The 20087-nt window shown below is 38.8% G+C and overlaps 1 protein-coding gene and 1 pseudogene across 2 annotated transcripts; both read right to left on the bottom strand.

Moving 5' to 3' along the window:
* Positions 1–1165: 1165 nt before the first annotated feature.
* LOC134801731 (uncharacterized) lies at positions 1166–19837 on the bottom strand. 2 transcript variants are annotated; one of them, XM_063774327.1, is made up of 4 exons: positions 19440–19837; positions 4862–4975; positions 3550–4545; positions 1166–1414 (listed from the first exon to the last, which is right to left on the bottom strand). In XM_063774327.1, exons 2-4 carry the CDS (start codon positions 4973–4975, stop codon positions 1280–1282), a joined length of 1245 nt encoding a protein of 414 aa, XP_063630397.1. In that variant the 5' UTR covers positions 19440–19837; the 3' UTR covers positions 1166–1279. The 2 variants fall into 2 exon arrangements, with proteins under 2 accessions (XP_063630397.1, XP_063630399.1); XM_063774329.1 differs by lacking the exons at positions 1166–1414; positions 3550–4545; positions 4862–4975 and adding exons at positions 10918–11039; positions 11417–12448; positions 18328–18450 and having other exon boundaries at positions 19440–19595.
* Positions 5959–9343, bottom strand: LOC134801729 (uncharacterized; annotated as a pseudogene).
* Positions 19838–20087: the final 250 nt, after the last annotated feature.

The following is a 20087-nucleotide window of genomic DNA, read 5'->3' as shown; positions in this document are numbered from 1 at the left end:
GCAAACTACATAGTGTTCGACCAAGACAAGTCTACAACGATTTCGATGGCACACGCAGTGCAAGTGTTATTTATACGTCATAATTTCATAGTTTGACGTTTAAAATAACACTTGCACGGCGTGTGCTAACAAAATCGTTGCAGACTTTTCTAGGTATAACTCTATTATAAAATAAAGGCACACAAATATTGTATACTTTCTGAATTTAGCAATAATTTTTAACCCTGGCAAATAAGATGTCAAAACTGTCATCTATTTTGTCAATAATTTCAAAACATAACATCTTATTTGCCTGCTATAAGACCATAGATGAACCATTGTTCATATAAATATATAATACAGGGGGATCTCTATTGTTTCCCAAATAGTTTTAAGTCATAATGTATTGTTTGTCCGAATTTTCGTTTGTCATAATTGGTTTTTCTCAGAAACGCGTAACTTTTCAGGATTGCCATAAAACAAACCTAACCTATCTATAGAATAACCTTACGAAAGTCCTTAAAAGTTAACGGTTTCAGTTTTATGACTAACGATAATATGACAAACAATACATTATGACTTAAAACTTTATGGAAAACAAAGGGACCCCAATACAGGGAGTAATAGCTAATATTACTTCCACGGGAGAAGGGATTTCTCCTCTATTATCAAGGCGCTAGAGTGTTCAGATATTTTTGTGCACCTCGGCCGCTCCTATTTATTTGATGGCGATCGACTGTCGACTGTACCTAATCTGACAGCCATTTGTTCGATTTTTAACTTATTTCGAACGACTAGTTGAAAACGTTTATTTAGTGGTTAGAATGCATTTATGAATTTGTAAATATATAAAAATACAAATGTGATGGTAAATTATAAGAATAATTGATGAATTTCTGAATTCAGTATTGAAATTGTCTATGAAATTATTTAGAATGTTATATTTTGTTATTATTTAATGGTTTTATAATAAAGTTGCAGCTTATAAAACAATGTATTGTTTATATTTTTTTCCAAAATGGTCAAGCTGTAAAAAATAGTATAGTGCGACATAAAATAGTAGATTTAAATAATAGAACTAAATAAAATCCATACTAAATTGTTGCCATGTTTAATCATTTTACGTCAAAAATTAGACAGTTACGTAGGAAGTGGCGCCCGCAATAATTTTCTACAATTTCTTGTCGGACTATATGTAATACTATACTCTGGCACACCCACTATGTCAATAGAAAGCCGCCTACGTTGTCCATTTAGGTCGGTGCTTGTTAGCAACCATTGTGGTAAAACTGTCCGAATTTCAAATATAACCGTTGTCAGCACAGTGCACGATACTATTGGCTAGATGTAGTCGGTCCTCATTTACCAGATTCTGTATTTCGTAGGCATCCGCTATGTCGACTATTTTATATTTATTTACGTCGGCCCATATCCACTGAAAAAGAAAAAAAAATATTACCTATAGGTTTTAACTAAAACAGGACTTAATAAAATGTAATATATATTTATTGATTTAAATGTAAAGTCTAAAGCGAGGCTTAGACTAGCAAGAACTTGCAAGCAATTTACGCTACATTGCCACTAAGGTAGACTGCATTCTAAAGTTTGATCAATAGACAGGCGTGGCTCACTCCGCGATTTCGTCGCTTTGCTACAGGCAGCTAAAAGTACATCCGTTCCACACCAATTTTGGTGGCTAGCCATAAGCTGGCGCTGTCGCCACCTAACGGCCATATCTGTCCTGATCGTAACAGACGCGCTTTGTTAGAGAGTGAGTCTTCTGTACTAGACTATTATTTATTCTGTGCAATAGGTACCACAATGTAATGAAAATCGCATGTATAGTTAGCATTGTAGGAGAGGACGGAAAACGCTAAAAGATGGACGAGTGAGTTTGAGGGCCGACACGTTAGTGGAGGCCCTCTAATAATACGAGTCCATCTTTAGCGTTTCCGGCCGAGGCATTACATAGTACTTTTCACGACTACTGCGAGGAAATAAGAAAACATTTGCATAACTATAAGTACTAGCTCGCGATTTCTCTGGTAGCAAATTACTAGCCACTGCCTTAAGAATATCATTTTCTTCACTAGAAGAACACATTTTTATAACGAGCGTAGATACGCGTTTCTTGTACTCGTATTTTTTAGTCAAACACAATTTACACTATCCAATTCAGTGAGTATTTTCCGATCCCGCCTTTTTACTTTTTTTATCACTTTTAAAAGGCGTTTTTCTGTTGTTTGCTTCAAACCGACTCTAAACTTAGAAGCGTTTTTGCTAAAAAACCACAAACAGCTACAAAAGTAAAAAACGCCTTAAGCGTGAATCGACTGAACTGACTGAATGAATGAATGGTTTTGACATTTCTTTTTTTTTTTAAACAAGAAATTGGTCCTATAAATAACCTAATTTTATTTTAGAAGGAAAAACTTGCGCCAAAAAAGATCTTTTATTGATTTTTATGTTTTAAATAATACTCATTGCTGTAGTGAACCGTCACCAATGACAGATGATGATAACTATGAAACATAGTAGTAGTGGTGGTTCAGGTGCTACAGCTATTGCCTACTTTCCAGCATGGTTTTAGACCATCTATTGCCATATTTCCGAACAGTGGCGTGAAAAGTTATTTCTAGTCTAACTGGTAACTCTGGCTGTCAGAAGTTGGTGATTGTCAATGGGGTTGGCTGGTCAAAGTATTTAGCAGATGGCGCCAGCATAGCTTGCCCTGTCAATCCCTAGAACTGTGTCAATTTTTTTTATGGAGTTTTATGCCCTGGTTGCCAGCCCTTTAAGCCAAAACTCATAGAAAAAGGGGCAAGCTATGATGGCGCCATCTATGCAAACCTTTGATAGTTGCCAACCCCATATTCAGTTACCACAAAACATACGTCATCTATGCAAACCTTTGACAGTAAAGTTGCCAACCCCATATTCAGTTAAGTACCACAAAACATATGACGTTGACGCCGCACAGCGCCATATTCAACTCTCAAGCTTGAGACTCGATTTTGTCTTAAGGCCTCTCCAAACGTCACTGATAATGCGATTTGCAATACATTGCGACTTGATCTTGATTGAAATCGTTGCTCCTACTTGGCCAGCAATTACATAAAATTGCATTCCATTTGTTGCAACGTTCGTAGAAGCCTTTAGGTTTTACACATCTATAAGGCTACACATCCAGACTAGTAAATTTTTCGTCAATCTGATCAAATTGCCCGATCGAATCAGGACGTGTGGACGCAAACGCCAATTTGGCTCGCCTAATTCAACCGCCGATAATGACCGATATTACCGATAAAATGAGGTGCGGATGCAAGAATACCAATTTGTGACGCCCCAGTAATTTCGTTCTGGGGCATTTTTTTCAATTTAGAGGGCTCAATATAAGTCTAAAATTGGTGATTAAATTGGAAATTGTCGCCAATTTTATTTCTGATCAAATCGGTCGATTTGATCATCCCGTCTGGATACCGCTATACAATCAATGGATCTTGGCTGGAGCAATGAGACTACCCACTAATCCATTACAAATGTTAATTTCTAATTTTCTGATTCACTCACCTCATCACATACTTTCTTCGTTATATCCGTATAAGTTAGTTTAGTACACGCCGCTTCAAGACTAAATGCTAGACCAAAATACGAGTAATTCCTCACTTCTTCCATAAACATATCAAATGTATATACATCAGGGTCACCGTCAAGCTCTTTTATTCTCATCGCCAAATTTCCATGATAATACTTTAAAAGTCCTTCGTAATCTTTTAATAGTGCCACGTTACTATATATTACGCTAGAGACATCTAGTACTGGACTAGCACATCTAACTTGTTGAAAATCGACCATTTTGACATCAACTGGTATCTCATTAACATATTTAAACATATAGTTATTAGATCTGCAATCTCCGTGCAAAATAACTTTATTTTCTTTAACTGCTTTTGTCAAATCTTTAAAACGTTTGGGTACGGCGAATTCTCTTATTTTCCTTACATAAATGCTATTTGGATATTCGTTTTCAATAGCATTTATGGCTACAGAGCAAATTTGACTCCATAATTTCTTGTACCAACTCCAAAATCTTTCATCGTAGTATGTTTCAGTGATTTCTTTGGTTATTGTCTTATATTTATCAGGATCTTCAGTTTTTAACGCAAATGAGATAGCGTGAAATCTAGCTAATGTTTTTAAAATTAATTTCCCATGTTCTAAATCTATTATTTCATTAGTTTTAAATTCGACAGTCCTAATGTCTTGTAGGCATATCCTGTCATTCTTTCCATCGTAATGTGTGAAACAAAGTTTGACGTGGTTGTCGAATTTTTCACTTGTATCTTTCGAATTTTGAAACTTTAGAAGTTCTGGTAGAACTTTTTCATATAAATTAATCTCGTTTTTGAAGAAATCTGCGCTTCGAAAACTAAGGCTTCTAGTTTTATTCCAAGGCTGATGTTTTAGCACGAGTTCTGCGTATGTGTGTCTGTTTTCTTCGAATTGTGTGTTGACCTTCCATTGGGTCACTTGGCTGGTGAAAGATGTTGATAGGTCGTCGAGGTGCTACAGATAAAAAAAAAGAAATTTAGTAGGTATACTAAATAGTAGTGAACACTTATATATTGTATGCGAATATACATGGGCGTCGCCAAGAGGGAGAGGGGGGCAGCTGTACCACCCTAGAGAATAATGTATGCCCCTCCCCCTCCCCTTGGCCATCTGCCATATAAAGACACCCCCCCCCCTCGCGTGTTGCCTCTGTCGCACTTGTAAATTCGTTCGTATGTATGTCTGACGGGGAGGCGATACGTCGAACGTGGTCCGTGGTAGGCCCACAGATACGTATCAGATAACCGCGTAAAGGTAGGTAGGTACTTACGAAACAATGTGCGAAGTGAGCCGGCTCTCCATACCACCTGGTAAGTGCATCGCAAAGGAACTCGTGACTGAGGATTGGCCCATAGTCCGGGCTTTTACTGGAGAATACGCCCATCTGGAAACCAAAAGAAGCGTGCTTGAGGATGGTATTCCATGTCCCATTTCTTGGTCCAATGTCATTGCGTCTCACTCTCTCATTAAGTAAACAATTGGAAATTAGGTGGAATACGCTATACGCTACGCTCGTGGTTCAATTTTGGAATCTTCCGCTTGCTCGGGTATCAATATTAGCACGAGCGGTTAAACAACAACTTTGCCTCCTTGTAAAACAAATCACTATTGAACCTATGTTAATAGAAATATAAGTTTTCCTGTTATAGGGAAAAACCCACTAGACTCATCCCTGCATACCTATCTATTGCGACATAAATTGTTATAATGTCTACGGCACCATGGTATAATAATATACTCCGCCTGGTACTCCATTCCCGTCTTTTCTAGGTCACCTAACTGACACGGGCCTACGTCATCATGCGACAGCGCTATATGATAATATGCGATAGCGCTATATATAGCGGCCATGTTGTTGTGACGTAGGCCCGTGTCACTCTGGGAAAGGAAGACCATGTTTTATTAGACTATGTACGGCACCTTTATTTTTTACTAATTTAAGTACTTTAGTTTAACAAAAAATAAAACACAAAACAATAGCAACAAAATTGTGAACCTTTTTTAATGAATAACACAACTGTATTAATATTTTATAAAATGAATTGATTAGGTATCTTTATAATATGTCCACTTTCATATAGTATTTAGACGACCACTACCATTACAATAGTATTAGACGTAGGTACCTATTATTATCGTAAAAGTTTGGTAAAGTTAACAAAAACTGATCAAAAGTCACACACACATGCTATCATAACAATGTCAAACTAAACTAAGTGCCAGTTGCACCAACCACATTTGACAGACTGATCAACATCAGCCGGCGCGCCCCGGCGCTTTATTATGAAACTTTCCATACATAAAAATTTAGCGAACTCTTTAACGATACGAACAGTTTGGTGCAACCGACCCTAAATAAACAAATTCACTTGTTGTGTTTACTTCACTTTAGTCGGTTTACTCGGTTTCTGACAAGATATTGTATCCCTTTCTATCAATGGTAAGTTCCTTAAGGTGCGAAGGGTACCGACAACTGGTTTACCAAGGTGATAAACCTACAAAATAATGACTACCAATTCAGACGGCATGTTCGTTTCGCTGCATGGAGTTTTTAAAATGGTCGGCTTATATTGAAACGTCAAAACGTCATTGTGTTTTTTTGTTGAACATACCTACATTACCTAGGTACTATACTTTCATACAGGGTGACATCAGAACAGTGATACGATTCTATGAATTTTAGTTACTTAAGTCCGATTTTAATTTTCAACGATGTAATATAATATAATGTAGATTCTAAATGAAATTTTTATTATAGGTACCTAGGTCATCATACATCATTCTTGTCATTTTCTGGACTAGTCATGAACTATGTTTGATAACAATCGAATGTATAGCAGGAGTGCGGGAGTATTCTCGACGAATAAAAACATAGGTACTTACTTAAGTAAAAATATACGTAATTATATTATATACATTATGTATACAGTCGTGCTAGGTTTTTTTCTTCCAAAATGACATGAATTCGTTTCCTTACATAAATGATTATTCCTACACGCAATCAGCAAATAAAACGGTTGTTTGAGATTCCATCTAATTATACTGTTTTGATCCGCTTTTTTTAGTTAAATATTTGTTATGAACTTATAATATTAAAATAATTAAATTTTATATGTATCCTCGGTCGACGCAGTGTTTCACATTGTTGGCCTCCCTCTGACGTCCCTCCGTGGTCTTGAACGGTGCCAACGTCCAGATTTCGTCTATATTGCGCTTTTTGTCACCCTGAAAAATATACCAAGTAAGTATAAGTCGATAAATCAAGGAACTCAAACTTTGACTATACTCTGTTCAAGACACTCCTAACACTTGATAGTGGGTAATAATATGCTAGGCCCCAAAGCAGAGCGGCTACCGCGAAAACCGAAATTCGCAAATTGCGGGGATCTTTCTCTTTTACTCTAATGAAGGCGTAATTAGAGTGACAGAGAAAAATCCCCGCAATTTGCGAACTTCGATTTTCACGGTTATAGCCCTGTTACCTTCAGTAACAGAGGATGCAACAGATATAAATGCTAATAAAATTGATAAACCTCAGTCAATGTTTCCCTTTCTTACAAATACATAATTTAAGTCCTTAAGGGGTCATCCATTAATTACATCACACATTTAGGGGGAGGGAGGGGGTCAAGAAAATGTAACATGTTGTGACAAGGGGGAGGGGGGAGTCATAAACTTTGTGACGTCACTTTAACTTCATCAGTAACCGAAAATGTATTTAAATTATTTTATACGCTAATTATCATTTAAATAACAAGGTTTTTATTTTTTTCATTTCGTTTTCGTTTTTATTCGTTTAATTTTATTTCTTAATCAGTTTTGGGTTATAAAATTACTAATAATTCTTTTGTCAAAAATATTTTGATAAAATATTAAATAAATATTTGCCGATTTCGTTGAAGAAATGTGACGTCACACCAAATGTGACCAAGTGTGACAAGGAGGGGGGGAAGGGTAAAAAAACCTAGAAATTCGTGTGACGTAATTAATGGACGACCCCTAATGACAGACTTAAATAACTGATTAATAGCTAATTGAGGTTTGTAGCGCGTTTATGAATAATGCCATAAGAAGATAGACAGAGAAAAAAGCTTTGTCCTACCCCTTGCAGCTATTCTTATAGAAATTAAACTTTGTTTAAAGGGCCGTGTTGAGTAGAATCTTTACCTTTAGGTCCATATCAAAAGCTTCCTCCGTAGGCAGCACCATATGCGGCGTTGCCTCTAAACTAAACGCCAGACCGAAAAACGAATACTTCTTCACCTCCTCCATATAGCTGTCCCATGAGTAAACCTTGTCCGGATCACTTCCATACCCCTTTATCTGGCTCGACAGGACCTCATAATAATACTTCAATAGTTCATCATAATGTTTCTCCCGCATATCCTGGGTAGTACAAGAATACATGAAATAAGAGATATCCAGAACTGGAGAAGCGCATCTAGCGAGCTGGAAATCTATCAGTATAGCGTCCACGGGCCGTCCATTTACATACTTGTACAAGAAATTATTCGTCCAAGCATCACCGTGAGAAATGACGCCATTTTTGCGATCTTGGGCTGCTTTTATCATCTCTTATTGTACCTCTCTGGAACAGCGAATTCTTTAATTTTTTTAACGTATTTGGAATTTGGATATTCTTTTTCAACGGCGTCGATGGCGATACCACATAGGCGCTTCCAAAAAGTCTCGTACCATTCCCAGAGACGCTCATCATAGTATGTTTCAAATATTACATTGCTTATCCTGTTAAATTCTTTTGGCTCTTGGTCTCTCATTGCAAAAGATAAAGCGTGAAATTTAGCCAAAGTTCTATAAGTTACCCTGCAATGTTCTAAGTTAACTCCTTCTTGCCTAACAGGGTGTCCAAAGCTTAAAACAGTAGCATCTTCGAGACAAATGATGTCGTTTTCTCCATCACAATGCGTTAGAAATACTTTTGGATAATTATCGAAGGGCTCTGACATGTTTTTGGTAGACTGGAATTTGAGCATTGCTGGTAAGACTTCGGTGTAGAAAAGTATTTCATTTTTAAAAAATTCGTCGCTTCTGAATGTGACACGACGGGAGACACTTCTAGGGATACTCTTAAGAACAACTTGTATGTGTTTGAAATCGCCACTCGCAATCGATACGAATGATTTCGCTTAAATAGTTGTCACCTTTACCCGCTTCGCCAACGTACTGAAAAAGAAAAGACTTCAGTTTGTAAAAATAAGCGTTTCTGTTACTTCAGTCTACCGACCGATAGTCTGAAGTAACAGGGGGGTCTACCGATAAATTCGTCTAGAGTTAGACCAAGCTAAGTTGGCAATGCTTTTGATAGCCCCTACTGTGCAAGTGTTATTTAAACGTCATAATTTCGAAGTTTGAACTTTAAAATAACACTTGCACACTTGCACAGTCTGGGCTACCAAAATCGCTGCCATCTTAGCTTCCTGGTCTAACTCTATTTACTTAATCGCTCTTACAATAATCAATTGGCAGAGGCGGTCACAGCAGAGAAATTAAATTAAATTGAATTAAAGTAATTGAAAAAAAAAACTGTTTACTTTTAATGACCCCAATTTTAAACCATCTTGTATACCTACTTACCTCCCATCGAGCAAAGGTAATATTTTCCCTAAACCAATCACAGAGCAACTCGCTAAGTTTCTTGTCAGTAAGCACGGGGTAAATGCCACTCAGAGTACTAAACTCTTTAGACGACATGGTGCCCTGAAACCAAGAGAGACGGCAGTGTAATAAACTCCATTTCCGTATCTATTCGGCAGAATTAAACTACTATGCTGTCCGTCCGACTTGAAACTTTCCGAAAATGCGCGTACTTTAAAACTCACTCTTATCGTAGGTAGTGTTTGTGTCATAGTGCCACCACCGGCATCTTTTACATTAGGTATCTAATACCACAATTCGACACCAAATTATGATCCCCCTTTTATACTTTAATTAAAAAAAGAGACAGAACCATGAGAAATACACAAATCTACTAAATTGGAAAAACCGGCAACGCTTTATAATAAACAAGTAGATATACCTACCTACAGAGGTTGTCGTGAATCCGACCAAATACAGTAGGTAGGGATTTGAATATTTTGTTTAATACGAAGTTTGCGTTTTGAAATTGGTCGTAATTTCATAATTATGTATGTAATGTAAGTAACGCTACATTTTCCTGTTGCTTGATGATGAATGAGGCAGTGTTGCTAAGTGTGAAAAAAAAGTTCCGTATTAAAAACTGGCAACATTGACCTTGGCATTTAAGCGTTTTGATACTGCACAGATCATCACAAAAAAATATTCGTTTGAAAAGATCTACCATTAACAATTTTTGGTTTATGTGTAAGCGTCAATAATTTTTATCGCTTACACTTAAACCATTCGTACTTTAATTGGTCTATTTGGGAATGAAAAATATAGAGATATCGAATATTCTGTACTAGTTGGTACTAAGAATAAAGAATCATAAAAGTTCTGTTTATTCTTTATTGTCTAAATAAACACCCGGTAAATAATTAAAACAAATATCAAACATAATCATACTTATTACATCACAAATTATAGGTACTACATAAATATCATACCTTGGTAGTCTGATTATAGATTTACTAAGTAACTAGAATGAACTGTTTATATTGTTTATATTTTCAGTAAACCAAAAGTATTATAACTGAAAATGCAATCATTTTCATTGTTCTTAATTTTTTTAATTTCAGAATCTAGCTAATATGAAATACTGATTAGGTAAATTGTCTAAAGTGAGGTAATCTAATAATCGTAAATAATTAACCCTAAATCGAGCTAAATATAAATACATATTTATTGGTACCAGTGGGGAGACACTCCTGACTTCGATCGAACTCGGCTCCGTTCGGCTCAGCATTGCTCCGAGCAATTATTAGGGTTGGCACCACTTGACTTCCTTTTGCGTGCACGACCACAGATAAGATAATCACTTGAATTTTGACAACCGTAAATAGCCGAAAGCGATAGTGCCATACATTAGAAAGGGATAGCATGATTCGACCCTGAACCGCTGTCAAACTTCGGGTTTGTAGGAAGTGTCCTTTCTGTACGGTAGTACTATTATTTCTTCCGTGTTGGTACCACTTATTCGTTCTAGAAATTTCATAATACAGGGTGAGATCGGAGATGAGACCGAAAATTATAAATACATGTTATGTATGTTAGTAGGAACAAATTGGTTTGCTATAATTTGTATTGTATGAGTTTGTAAAAAAAAAATTCAAGCGTAATAGACAAAATAGTTATTTAGTAGCCCTGAGGGATCCCGGCTATTTTTGATTTGTTTTGTAGATAACAATCCCAGTTTATATGTATCCGTGGTCGACGCAGTGCTTTATGTTGTTGGCCTCTCTTTGGCGCCCCTCCTTGGTCTTGAATGGGGTCATCGGCCAGATTTCGTCGATGTTGCGCTTTTTGTCACCCTGAAAAAAAAAAAGAGTTTCGCGACTAGTTTTAAACCACATCTTTTTATGTTTGCCATTAAATGCATCTTATTAAACAAAGAATTCAAGAACATTCGATCAAATATCCAAGTATGAAGACTATTACGTCTAAGTATGTACATTAAGTGTGACAGATTTTTAACGACCCACGACAGTAAAAAATCCGTGTGTGTAAAAAGCACGCTTTTATTTTAGCAATTTTAACAATTGGACCAGCTGCTTTCTAATCTAAGATGTGCATTATCGGTCCGGAAATACCGCGGGCGACAGTTCATTGCACAGTTTAGCTGTGTTAGCATAACATTTCTGGAATAATACACAGTTGAGGAATATCAACCATCTAAAAAAATATTTACCTCCATGTTCATATCACATGCTTCTTCGGGCGGCAGTACAATATGCGGCGTCGATTCAATACTAAACGCCAGACCAAAGAATGAATACTTCTTCACTTCCTCCATAAAGGTCGCCCGTGAATAAACCTTATCGGGGTCACTTCCATACGCCCGTATCTGGCTCGAAAGGACCTCATAATAAAACTCCAATAGTTCATGATAATGTTTCTCCCGCATATCTTCTGTAGTACATCCGTATATGACAAAAGATGTATCCAAAACAGGAGAAGCGCACCTAGTTATCTGGAAATCTATCATCATAGCGTCAACGGGTCGCCCGTTCATATATTTGTATAAGAAATTATTGGTCCAGGAATCTCCGTGACAGATGATTCCATTTTTGCGGTCTCTAACGGCCTTTATCATCTCCTTGTACCTCTCTGGAACAGCGAATTCCTTTACCTTTTCGACGTATTTGGAGTTAGGATATTCTTTTTCTACAGCGTCAATGGCGATACCACACAGACGCTTCCAGAAAGTCTCGTACCAATCCCAGAGACGCTCATCAAAGTAGGTCTCAAATATTAAATTGCTTATCCTGTTAAATTCTTCAGGCTCCTGGTCTCTCATTGCGAAAGATAACGCATGGAATTTTGCCATAGTTTTGTATGTCTGCTTGCAGTGTGCGTAGTCTATTCCTTCTTGCCTGACAGGGTATGGTGCAAAGTTGTAAATAGCGACATCTTCGAGACAAACGATGTCGTTTTCTCCATCACAATACGTTAGGAAGACTTTAGGACAGTTATTGAATGGTTCCGATACGTTTTTAGTGGATTGGAATTTTAGCATGGCTGGCAGGACTTCGGTGTAGAAAATGATTTCGTTTTTAAAGAATTCGTCACTCCTGAAGGTGAGACGACGGGAGACGCTTCTGGGGATACTCTTGAGAATAACTTTGATACTTTTGGGGTCTCCGGAGTCTGTTTTACCGAAGACATTGATGCGCATCAGTTCGCTTAGGTAGGAATCGCCTTTGCCTGTTTCGCCGACGTACTGAAAAAGAACAGATAGATCTGTATAGATTACATTTTAAAATATACAGGAAATACGAAATCTTCAGACATTTTCACGAAGTGACAAACAACTTCACGAATGCACGAATGATCATAATTATTATGATAGTATGCTTCTGTTTCTAAGCACTTTTTATATCATAACGCAAATGGCATGCTTATCAATCACAATTGCATAGGTACAAGGTTATGTTATCATTATACAATAACTGCCTGTAAAGTGGCTGTTTAACTCAGTTTTAATTGCTTTTCTTAAGTGCTTATATGTTATTTACAAAACGATAAAAAGCCTTATGGCACCGTCATGCGTGAGATTGATTAATTCCTATGTTCGAATTCGATTTTTTGGTATACTGAGAGTTTTAGATAGTGTTGAATATCAAGTTTAGTTCGGCAAATTCGTGACTCGTGTAAAACCGTCGTCGTGCCAAATCTCCCATAACGCCCATTCATTGGTCTAATCTAGCGAAACCGAATGTTCGGTTTCGTTATTTTTATGCCGAAACTTAAACTTCGGCCTGACATTGCCGAAAATGTAGTTTTGTCGCGGCCGAAAGGTGCAACAATTTTTTTGCCCGAAACCGAGCCACAATCAAGAACATAATAGAATGACAATAAAATCGGTCGTGATTTTAGATACGATTCGATTACAAAATAAGAAAATATAACTATAGCGTTTATGATGTACAATACGTGTACCTACCTACGGCTATCTAGGTATAGGCAATTGGCCTTGGCGTGGCGTTGACATTAGACAAACTATATAATGATCTTGTTTATGCAGAATATCCGCTCTGTGCCTAACTGTGGCCGAAACTACTGTGACACAATGCGGAACCCATTACTAATCTTACTGTTGGCAAATTCTATAAAGATGTTCCAAGAATACACATTTTTACCACACCCTGCTTTGACGTTTCTTGTATTTTCTCATCATCATCGTCATCATTTTACCTCCGAATTTCCCACAATGCCAATAGCCAACAAGTTACCTAAATATTACTTTTTTAATACAAATGTAAGAGCGAGAGAGATAAATTTTATAACGCCACAAACCTAGGTGCTTCAAAAGATTAAGACGGGGCTAACGCAAAATTGTAGTTCGCAATGTACGCATATTGCATGGTTACTTATTTTAGTCAAGGACTAAAATTGTATAAACAATAACAAGGCGGTTATCATCAATCATAAATAATTACACACGGCTTTATTGTCAAAGCTGCAGAGATGTTATTCAAATTCATATTGTTATAATTCCGAAAATCAGCTCTAGGTATCTCAATATTCTGCATAAAATTACAATACATTTTCGCTCACAGCTACTAAATAACCAAAGGTACTAGCCCCAATTTTAAGGCACCCTGCAGTATACGTACATATACATGTACATACCTCCCATCGAATAAAGATGACGTTCTCCTTAAACCAGTCAGAGAGAGCCTTGCTGAGTCTCTCGTCAGTGAGCACGGGGTACACGCCGCTCAGGGTACTGAAGTTGTCCCCAATGTTAAGTCACCCTATACACATACCTCCCATCGAATAAAGGTGACGTTCTCCTTAAACCAGTCAGAGAGAGCCTTGCTGAGTCTCTCGTCAGTGAGCACGGGGTACACGCCGCTCAGGGTACTGAAGTTGTCCCCAATGTTAAGTCACCCTATACACATACCTAGCTCCCATCGAATAAAGGTGACGTTCTCCTTAAACCAGTCAGAGAGAGCCTTGCTGAACCCTTCGAGTGGCATTGTCCTCCTCGAGGTCTCTACGGTAAGTGGCGGTGGCCGCGAGACGGACAGACATAACAAGCCGGTTGAGTGGCGTGGCGCAGCCATTTTGGAACAATATACGTCAAGTGGCGGGGCCTCAACGGGTGATCATCGCGAATTTGGCGCGACCCGTACCGTTTCCCAAAAAAAATGTATGAATGATATATATAAACTATATATCACTGAATTCAGCATAAAATGGGTTATTTGATTGTATACCAATGAATTCTATTCTATTTATGTGAATTTATGCTAGACTTGTTCTAATCTCATATTACCAACTTTTTTCTACTTTCATGTAAAAATACGTATAAATACGAAATAAAACGATTGTAGAAAAAGCAGTCTTTATGACAAAACAATGCATTTAACACGATTCACACAGTTTATTTCACTTTTTATCAGTGCGTATTCCGTTTGAATGTTCGCGGCTCGACGACGGTCGGCGCGTAATGGGCGAGGTGGGGCAGGAACATCACGTCATTTCTAACAAACTTTGTTTTACGCGGGAATTCGACCGTTAGGGAATACCATCCTTGTTTATTGACGAATGCATCTTGCAAGAGTGAGCAAGCAAGGCATAGTTTTAACGGTTTTATTTTAGGCGCGAAATGCAGTGTCGCACAGATGCCGCAAGACGGTCTCTGCCAATTACGGGCTTGTTATGACCGAACCTTCTCGCGGCCTCTGCCACGCAGAGGCATATTTAAAAAAATGGCCGCGCCATTTCTCCTACCGTTCAACCGGAGGTGCTGCCACCCGAAGGGATAAGAAAATATACCTATAGCGTTTATGATGTACAATACGTGTACCTACCTACGGCTATCTAGGTATAGGCAATTGGCCTTGGCGTGGCGTTGACATTAGACAAACTATATAATGATCTTGTTTATGCAGAATATCCGCTCTGTGCCTAACTGTGGCCGAAACTACTGTGACACAATGCGGAACCCATTACTAATCTTACTGTTGGCAAATTCTATAAAGATGTTCCAAGAATACACATTTTTACCACACCCTGCTTTGACTTTTCTTGTATTTTCTCATCATCATCGTCATCATTTTACCTACGAATTTCCCACAATGCCAATAGCCAACAAGTTACCTAAATATTACTTTTTTAATACAAATGTAAAAGCGAGAGAGATAAATTTTATAACGCGACAAACCTAGGTGCTTCAAAAGATTAAGACGGGGCTAACGCAAAATTGTAGTTCGCAATGTACGCATATTGCATGGTTACTTATTTTAGTCAAGGACTAAAATTGTATAAACAATAACAAGGCGGTTATCATCAATCATAAATAATTACACACGGCTTTATTGTCAAAGCTGCAGAGATGTTATTCAAATTCATATTGTTATAATTCCGAAAATCAGCTCTAGGTATCTCAATATTCTGCATAAAATTACAATACATTTTCGCTCACAGCTACTAAATAACCAAAGGTACTAGCCCCAATTTTAAGGCACCCTGCAGTATACGTACATATACATGTACATACCTCCCATCGAATAAAGATGACGTTCTCCTTAAACCAGTCAGAGAGAGCCTTGCTGAGTCTCTCGTCAGTGAGCACGGGGTACACGCCGCTCAGGGTACTGAAGTTGTCCCCAATGTTAAGTCACCCTATACACATACCTCCCATCGAATAAAGGTGACGTTCTCCTTAAACCAGTCAGAGAGAGCCTTGCTGAGTCTCTCGTCAGTGAGCACGGGGTACACGCCGCTCAGGGTACTGAAGTTGTCCCCAATGTTAAGTCACCCTATACACATACCTAGCTCCCATCGAATAAAGGTGACGTTCTCCTTAAACCAGTCAGAGAGAGCCTTGCTGAGTCTCTCGTCAGTGAGCACCGGGTACATGCCGCTCAGGGTACTGAAGTTGTCCCCAATGTTAAGTCACCCTATACATACCTCCCATCGAGTAAAGGTGACGTTCTCCTTAAACCAGTCAGAGAGAGCCTTGCTGAGTCTCTCGTCAGCGAGCACGGGGTACACGCCGCTCAGGGTACTGAAGTTGTCCCCAATGTTAAGTCACCCTATACACATACCTAGCTCCCATCGAATAAAGGTGACGTTCTCCTTAAACCAGTCAGAGAGAGCCTTGCTGAGTCTCTCGCCAGTGAGCACCGGGTACACGCCGCTCAGGGTACTGAAGTTGTCCCCAATGTTAAGTCACCCTATACATACCTCCCATCGAGTAAAGGTGACGTTCTCCTTAAACCAGTCAGAGAGAGCCTTGTTGAGTCTCTCGTCAGTGAGCACCGGGTACACGCCGCTCAGAGTACTGAAGTTGTCCCCAATGTTAAGTCACCATATACACATACCTCCCATCGAGTAAAGGTGACGTTCTCCTTAAACCAGTCAGAGAGAGCCTTGCTGAGTCTCTCGTCAGTGAGCACCGGGTACACGCCGCTCAGGGTACTGAAGTTGTCCCCAATGTTAAGTCACCCTATACATACCTCCCATCGAGTAAAGGTGACGTTCTCCTTAAACCAGTCAGAGAGAGCCTTGCTGAGTCTCTCGTCAGTGAGCACGGGGTACACGCCGCTCAGGGTACTGAAGTTGTCCCCAATGTTAAGTCACCCTATACATACCTCCCATCGAGTAAAGGTGACGTTCTCCTTAAACCAGTCAGAGAGAGCCTTGCTGAGTTTCTCGTCAGTGAGCACGGGGTACACGCCGCTCAGGGTACTGAAGTTGTCCCCAATGTTAAGTCACCCTATACATACCTCCCATCGAGTAAAGGTGACGTTCTCCTTAAACCAGTCAGAGAGAGCCTTGCTGAGTCTCTCGTCAGTGAGCACCGGGTACACGCCGCTCAGGGTACTGAAGTTGTCCCCAATGTTAAGTCACCCTATACACATACCTCCCATCGAGTAAAGGTGACGTTCTCCTTAAACCAGTCAGAGGGAGCCTTGCTGAGTCTCTCGTCAGTGAGCACCGGGTACACGCCGCTCAGGGTACTGAAGTTGTCCCCAATGTTAAGTCACCCTATACATACCTCCCATCGAATAAAGGTGACGTTCTCCTTAAACCAGTCAGAGAGAGCCTTGCTGAGTCTCTCGTCAGTGAGCACCGGGTACACGCCGCTCAGGGTACTGAAGTTGTCCCCAATGTTAAGTCACCCTATACATACCTCCCATCGAATAAAGGTGACGTTCTCCTTAAACCAGTCAGAGAGAGCCTTGCTGAGTCTCTCGTCAGTGAGCACGGGGTACACGCCGCTCAGGGTACTGAAGTTGTCCCCAATGTTAAGTCACCCTATACATACCTCCCATCGAGTAAAGGTGACGTTCTCCTTAAACCAGTCAGAGAGAGCCTTGCTGAGTCTCTCGTCAGTGAGCACGGGGTACACGCCGCTCAGGGTACTGAAGTTGTCCCCAATGTTAAGTCACCCTATAGATACCTCCCATCGAGTAAAGGTGACGTTCTCCTTAAACCAGTCAGAGAGAGCCTTGCTGAGTCTCTCGTCAGTGAGCACCGGGTACACGCCGCTCAGGGTACTGAAGTTGTCCCCAATGTTAAGTCACCCTATACACATACCTCCCATCGAGTAAAGGTGACGTTCTCCTTAAACCAGTCAGAGAGAGCCTTGCTGAGTCTCTCGTCAGCGAGCACGGGGTACACGCCGCTCAGGGTACTGAAGTTGTCCCCAATGTTAAGTCACCCTATATACATACCTCCCATCGAGTAAAGGTGACGTTCTTCTTAAACCAGTCAGAGAGAGCCTTGCTGAGTCTCTCGTCAGTGAGCACGGGGTACACGCCGCTCAGGGTACTGAAGTTGTCCCCAATGTTAAGTCACCCTATACATACCTCCCATCGAGTAAAGGTGACGTTCTCCTTAAACCAGTCAGAGAGAGCCTTGCTGAGTCTCTCGTCAGTGAGCACCGGGTACACGCCGCTCAGGGTACTGAAGTTGTCCCCAATGTTAAGTCACCCTATACACATACCTCCCATCGAGTAAAGGTGACGTTCTCCTTAAACCAGTCAGAGAGAGCCTTGCTGAGTCTCTCGTCAGCGAGCACGGGGTACACGCCGCTCAGGGTACTGAAGTTGTCCCCAATGTTAAGTCACCCTATATACATACCTCCCATCGAGTAAAGGTGACGTTCTTCTTAAACCAGTCAGAGAGAGCCTTGCTGAGTCTCTCGTCAGTGAGCACGGGGTACACGCCGCTCAGGGTACTGAAGTCCTCAGAAGACATGATGCTCTGAAACAGGGAGGTAGATAACAGTAGGTAAGTAATGTTAGGTATACTTAATCCTTTTAATAATAAGCTATTGCCCAACCCAAGTGGCGAATCAAGACCAATCAAGAGAATTCATTTAATCGAGCGCGGAACATTTAATAATTAGCTATTTTTAGCAAGGAGGACATGACCCACCATATAAAGTTCTCAAATTTTTTATTTGAACCTTATTCTACAAGTAAATTAGAACGAATTTCGTTTGTTTTTAAAAGCAATGAAACAAAAGAAATGCTACTTTATTTGGTTCATGAAAGGTTCAAATTAGATTACACAAATATGTACATTGTAATGTACATTTAGTCTCAGGAGGTTAAATAGCATGAGAAAAGTTAACTATTGATGTTTCTTAAAAAGTAAGTTCCTTACATTAAAGGTAACAGTACTGTTTAATTTTTTTACAAAGTTTTAGCTTGAACAATAATTTTCTCCAAGTTTGTATAAAATGGTTTTAGGGTGCAGTTAATATAATTTATGGTAACATGTTAATGGTAAGCGTTTATTTCATTAAGTTAGATTGTTAATAAAGTATTAAAATATTTATTTATAATGACTAATGACTCACTACATTAAATATAATTCTTATAAATTGTTTCACTTTTATCACAGAAAAATATTATTATTATTTTATTTTTTTGGTGTCACGTCTTAATATAAGTATTAATTATAAAAATAATTGGCAAGTAGTTAGGATTTTTTTAATTAGAACATTTCGTTATTAGTTTTAGTCACCAAAATATTTTTTTAGGAAGTAGGTAATCGTAAATTATACTTACTACTACTATACTAACTCAACTACTTAACAAACAATATTTTAATCGGTAAATAGGTAAGTGAAATTAACAGGATATGTTCTTGTAAAAAAATATCTCACTTTATTGTTTTTAAAGACTCAAAGATAGAAAGCTAATAAAATGATCTAATTATTTAATAAAAACCATTTCAAAACTTACCGTAAACGCGCGTATCTTTAAATTACTCGGACTCCACTTTATCTGCGATGCGTCAAACAACGAATCGCATGTGTCAGCGTCAACACCGGTTCATCTTTTATATTATACCCCGAAATTCGACACCAGTATATTATATTATCTCTTTCACACTACAGTAAAATAAACGCTAAAAGAAGAGACAGAACTATAACAAAAACTCAAAGCCTACGTTGAGAAACTCATAATATTGACTTGATAAGAAGTAGGATGTGTGCTGTTGTTTGGTAATCCGACCAAATACAGTGGTCTTATATTTCACGTTTTGTTGGAAGGCAGTTTGCGTTTTGAAATCAGTCGTGTTTTCATAAAATGTCAAAAGCTGATTTTGCGGGAATGACGTTACCAAGGATGACGTGGCAGGGTTGCTATAGTGTGAAAGATTTATTTACGTAAGAATTAAAATATTTTAAACAGATATCAAACGTGGAAAGTTCTTATTAATTCGTTTTATTTTGTTTTATGTTAGGGACTGTAATAAAAACATCCGTGCGTGCATGTGCATCCGCGGAACACGATATAGATTTAAATCTACAAAAATAATCCTAGGCTTGACGACGAGGCAGCCCTACCGCAGCCCTAGCCCGGAAGTCCACCATTAACCATCCCTCT

Source organism: Cydia splendana, chromosome 2 (genome assembly GCF_910591565.1).
Source record: "Cydia splendana chromosome 2, ilCydSple1.2, whole genome shotgun sequence".
NCBI classification, from domain to species: Eukaryota; Metazoa; Arthropoda; class Insecta; order Lepidoptera; family Tortricidae; genus Cydia; species Cydia splendana.
Note: the sequence above shows the minus strand (reverse complement) of the source record. Positions and strands in the feature narration are given on the sequence as shown.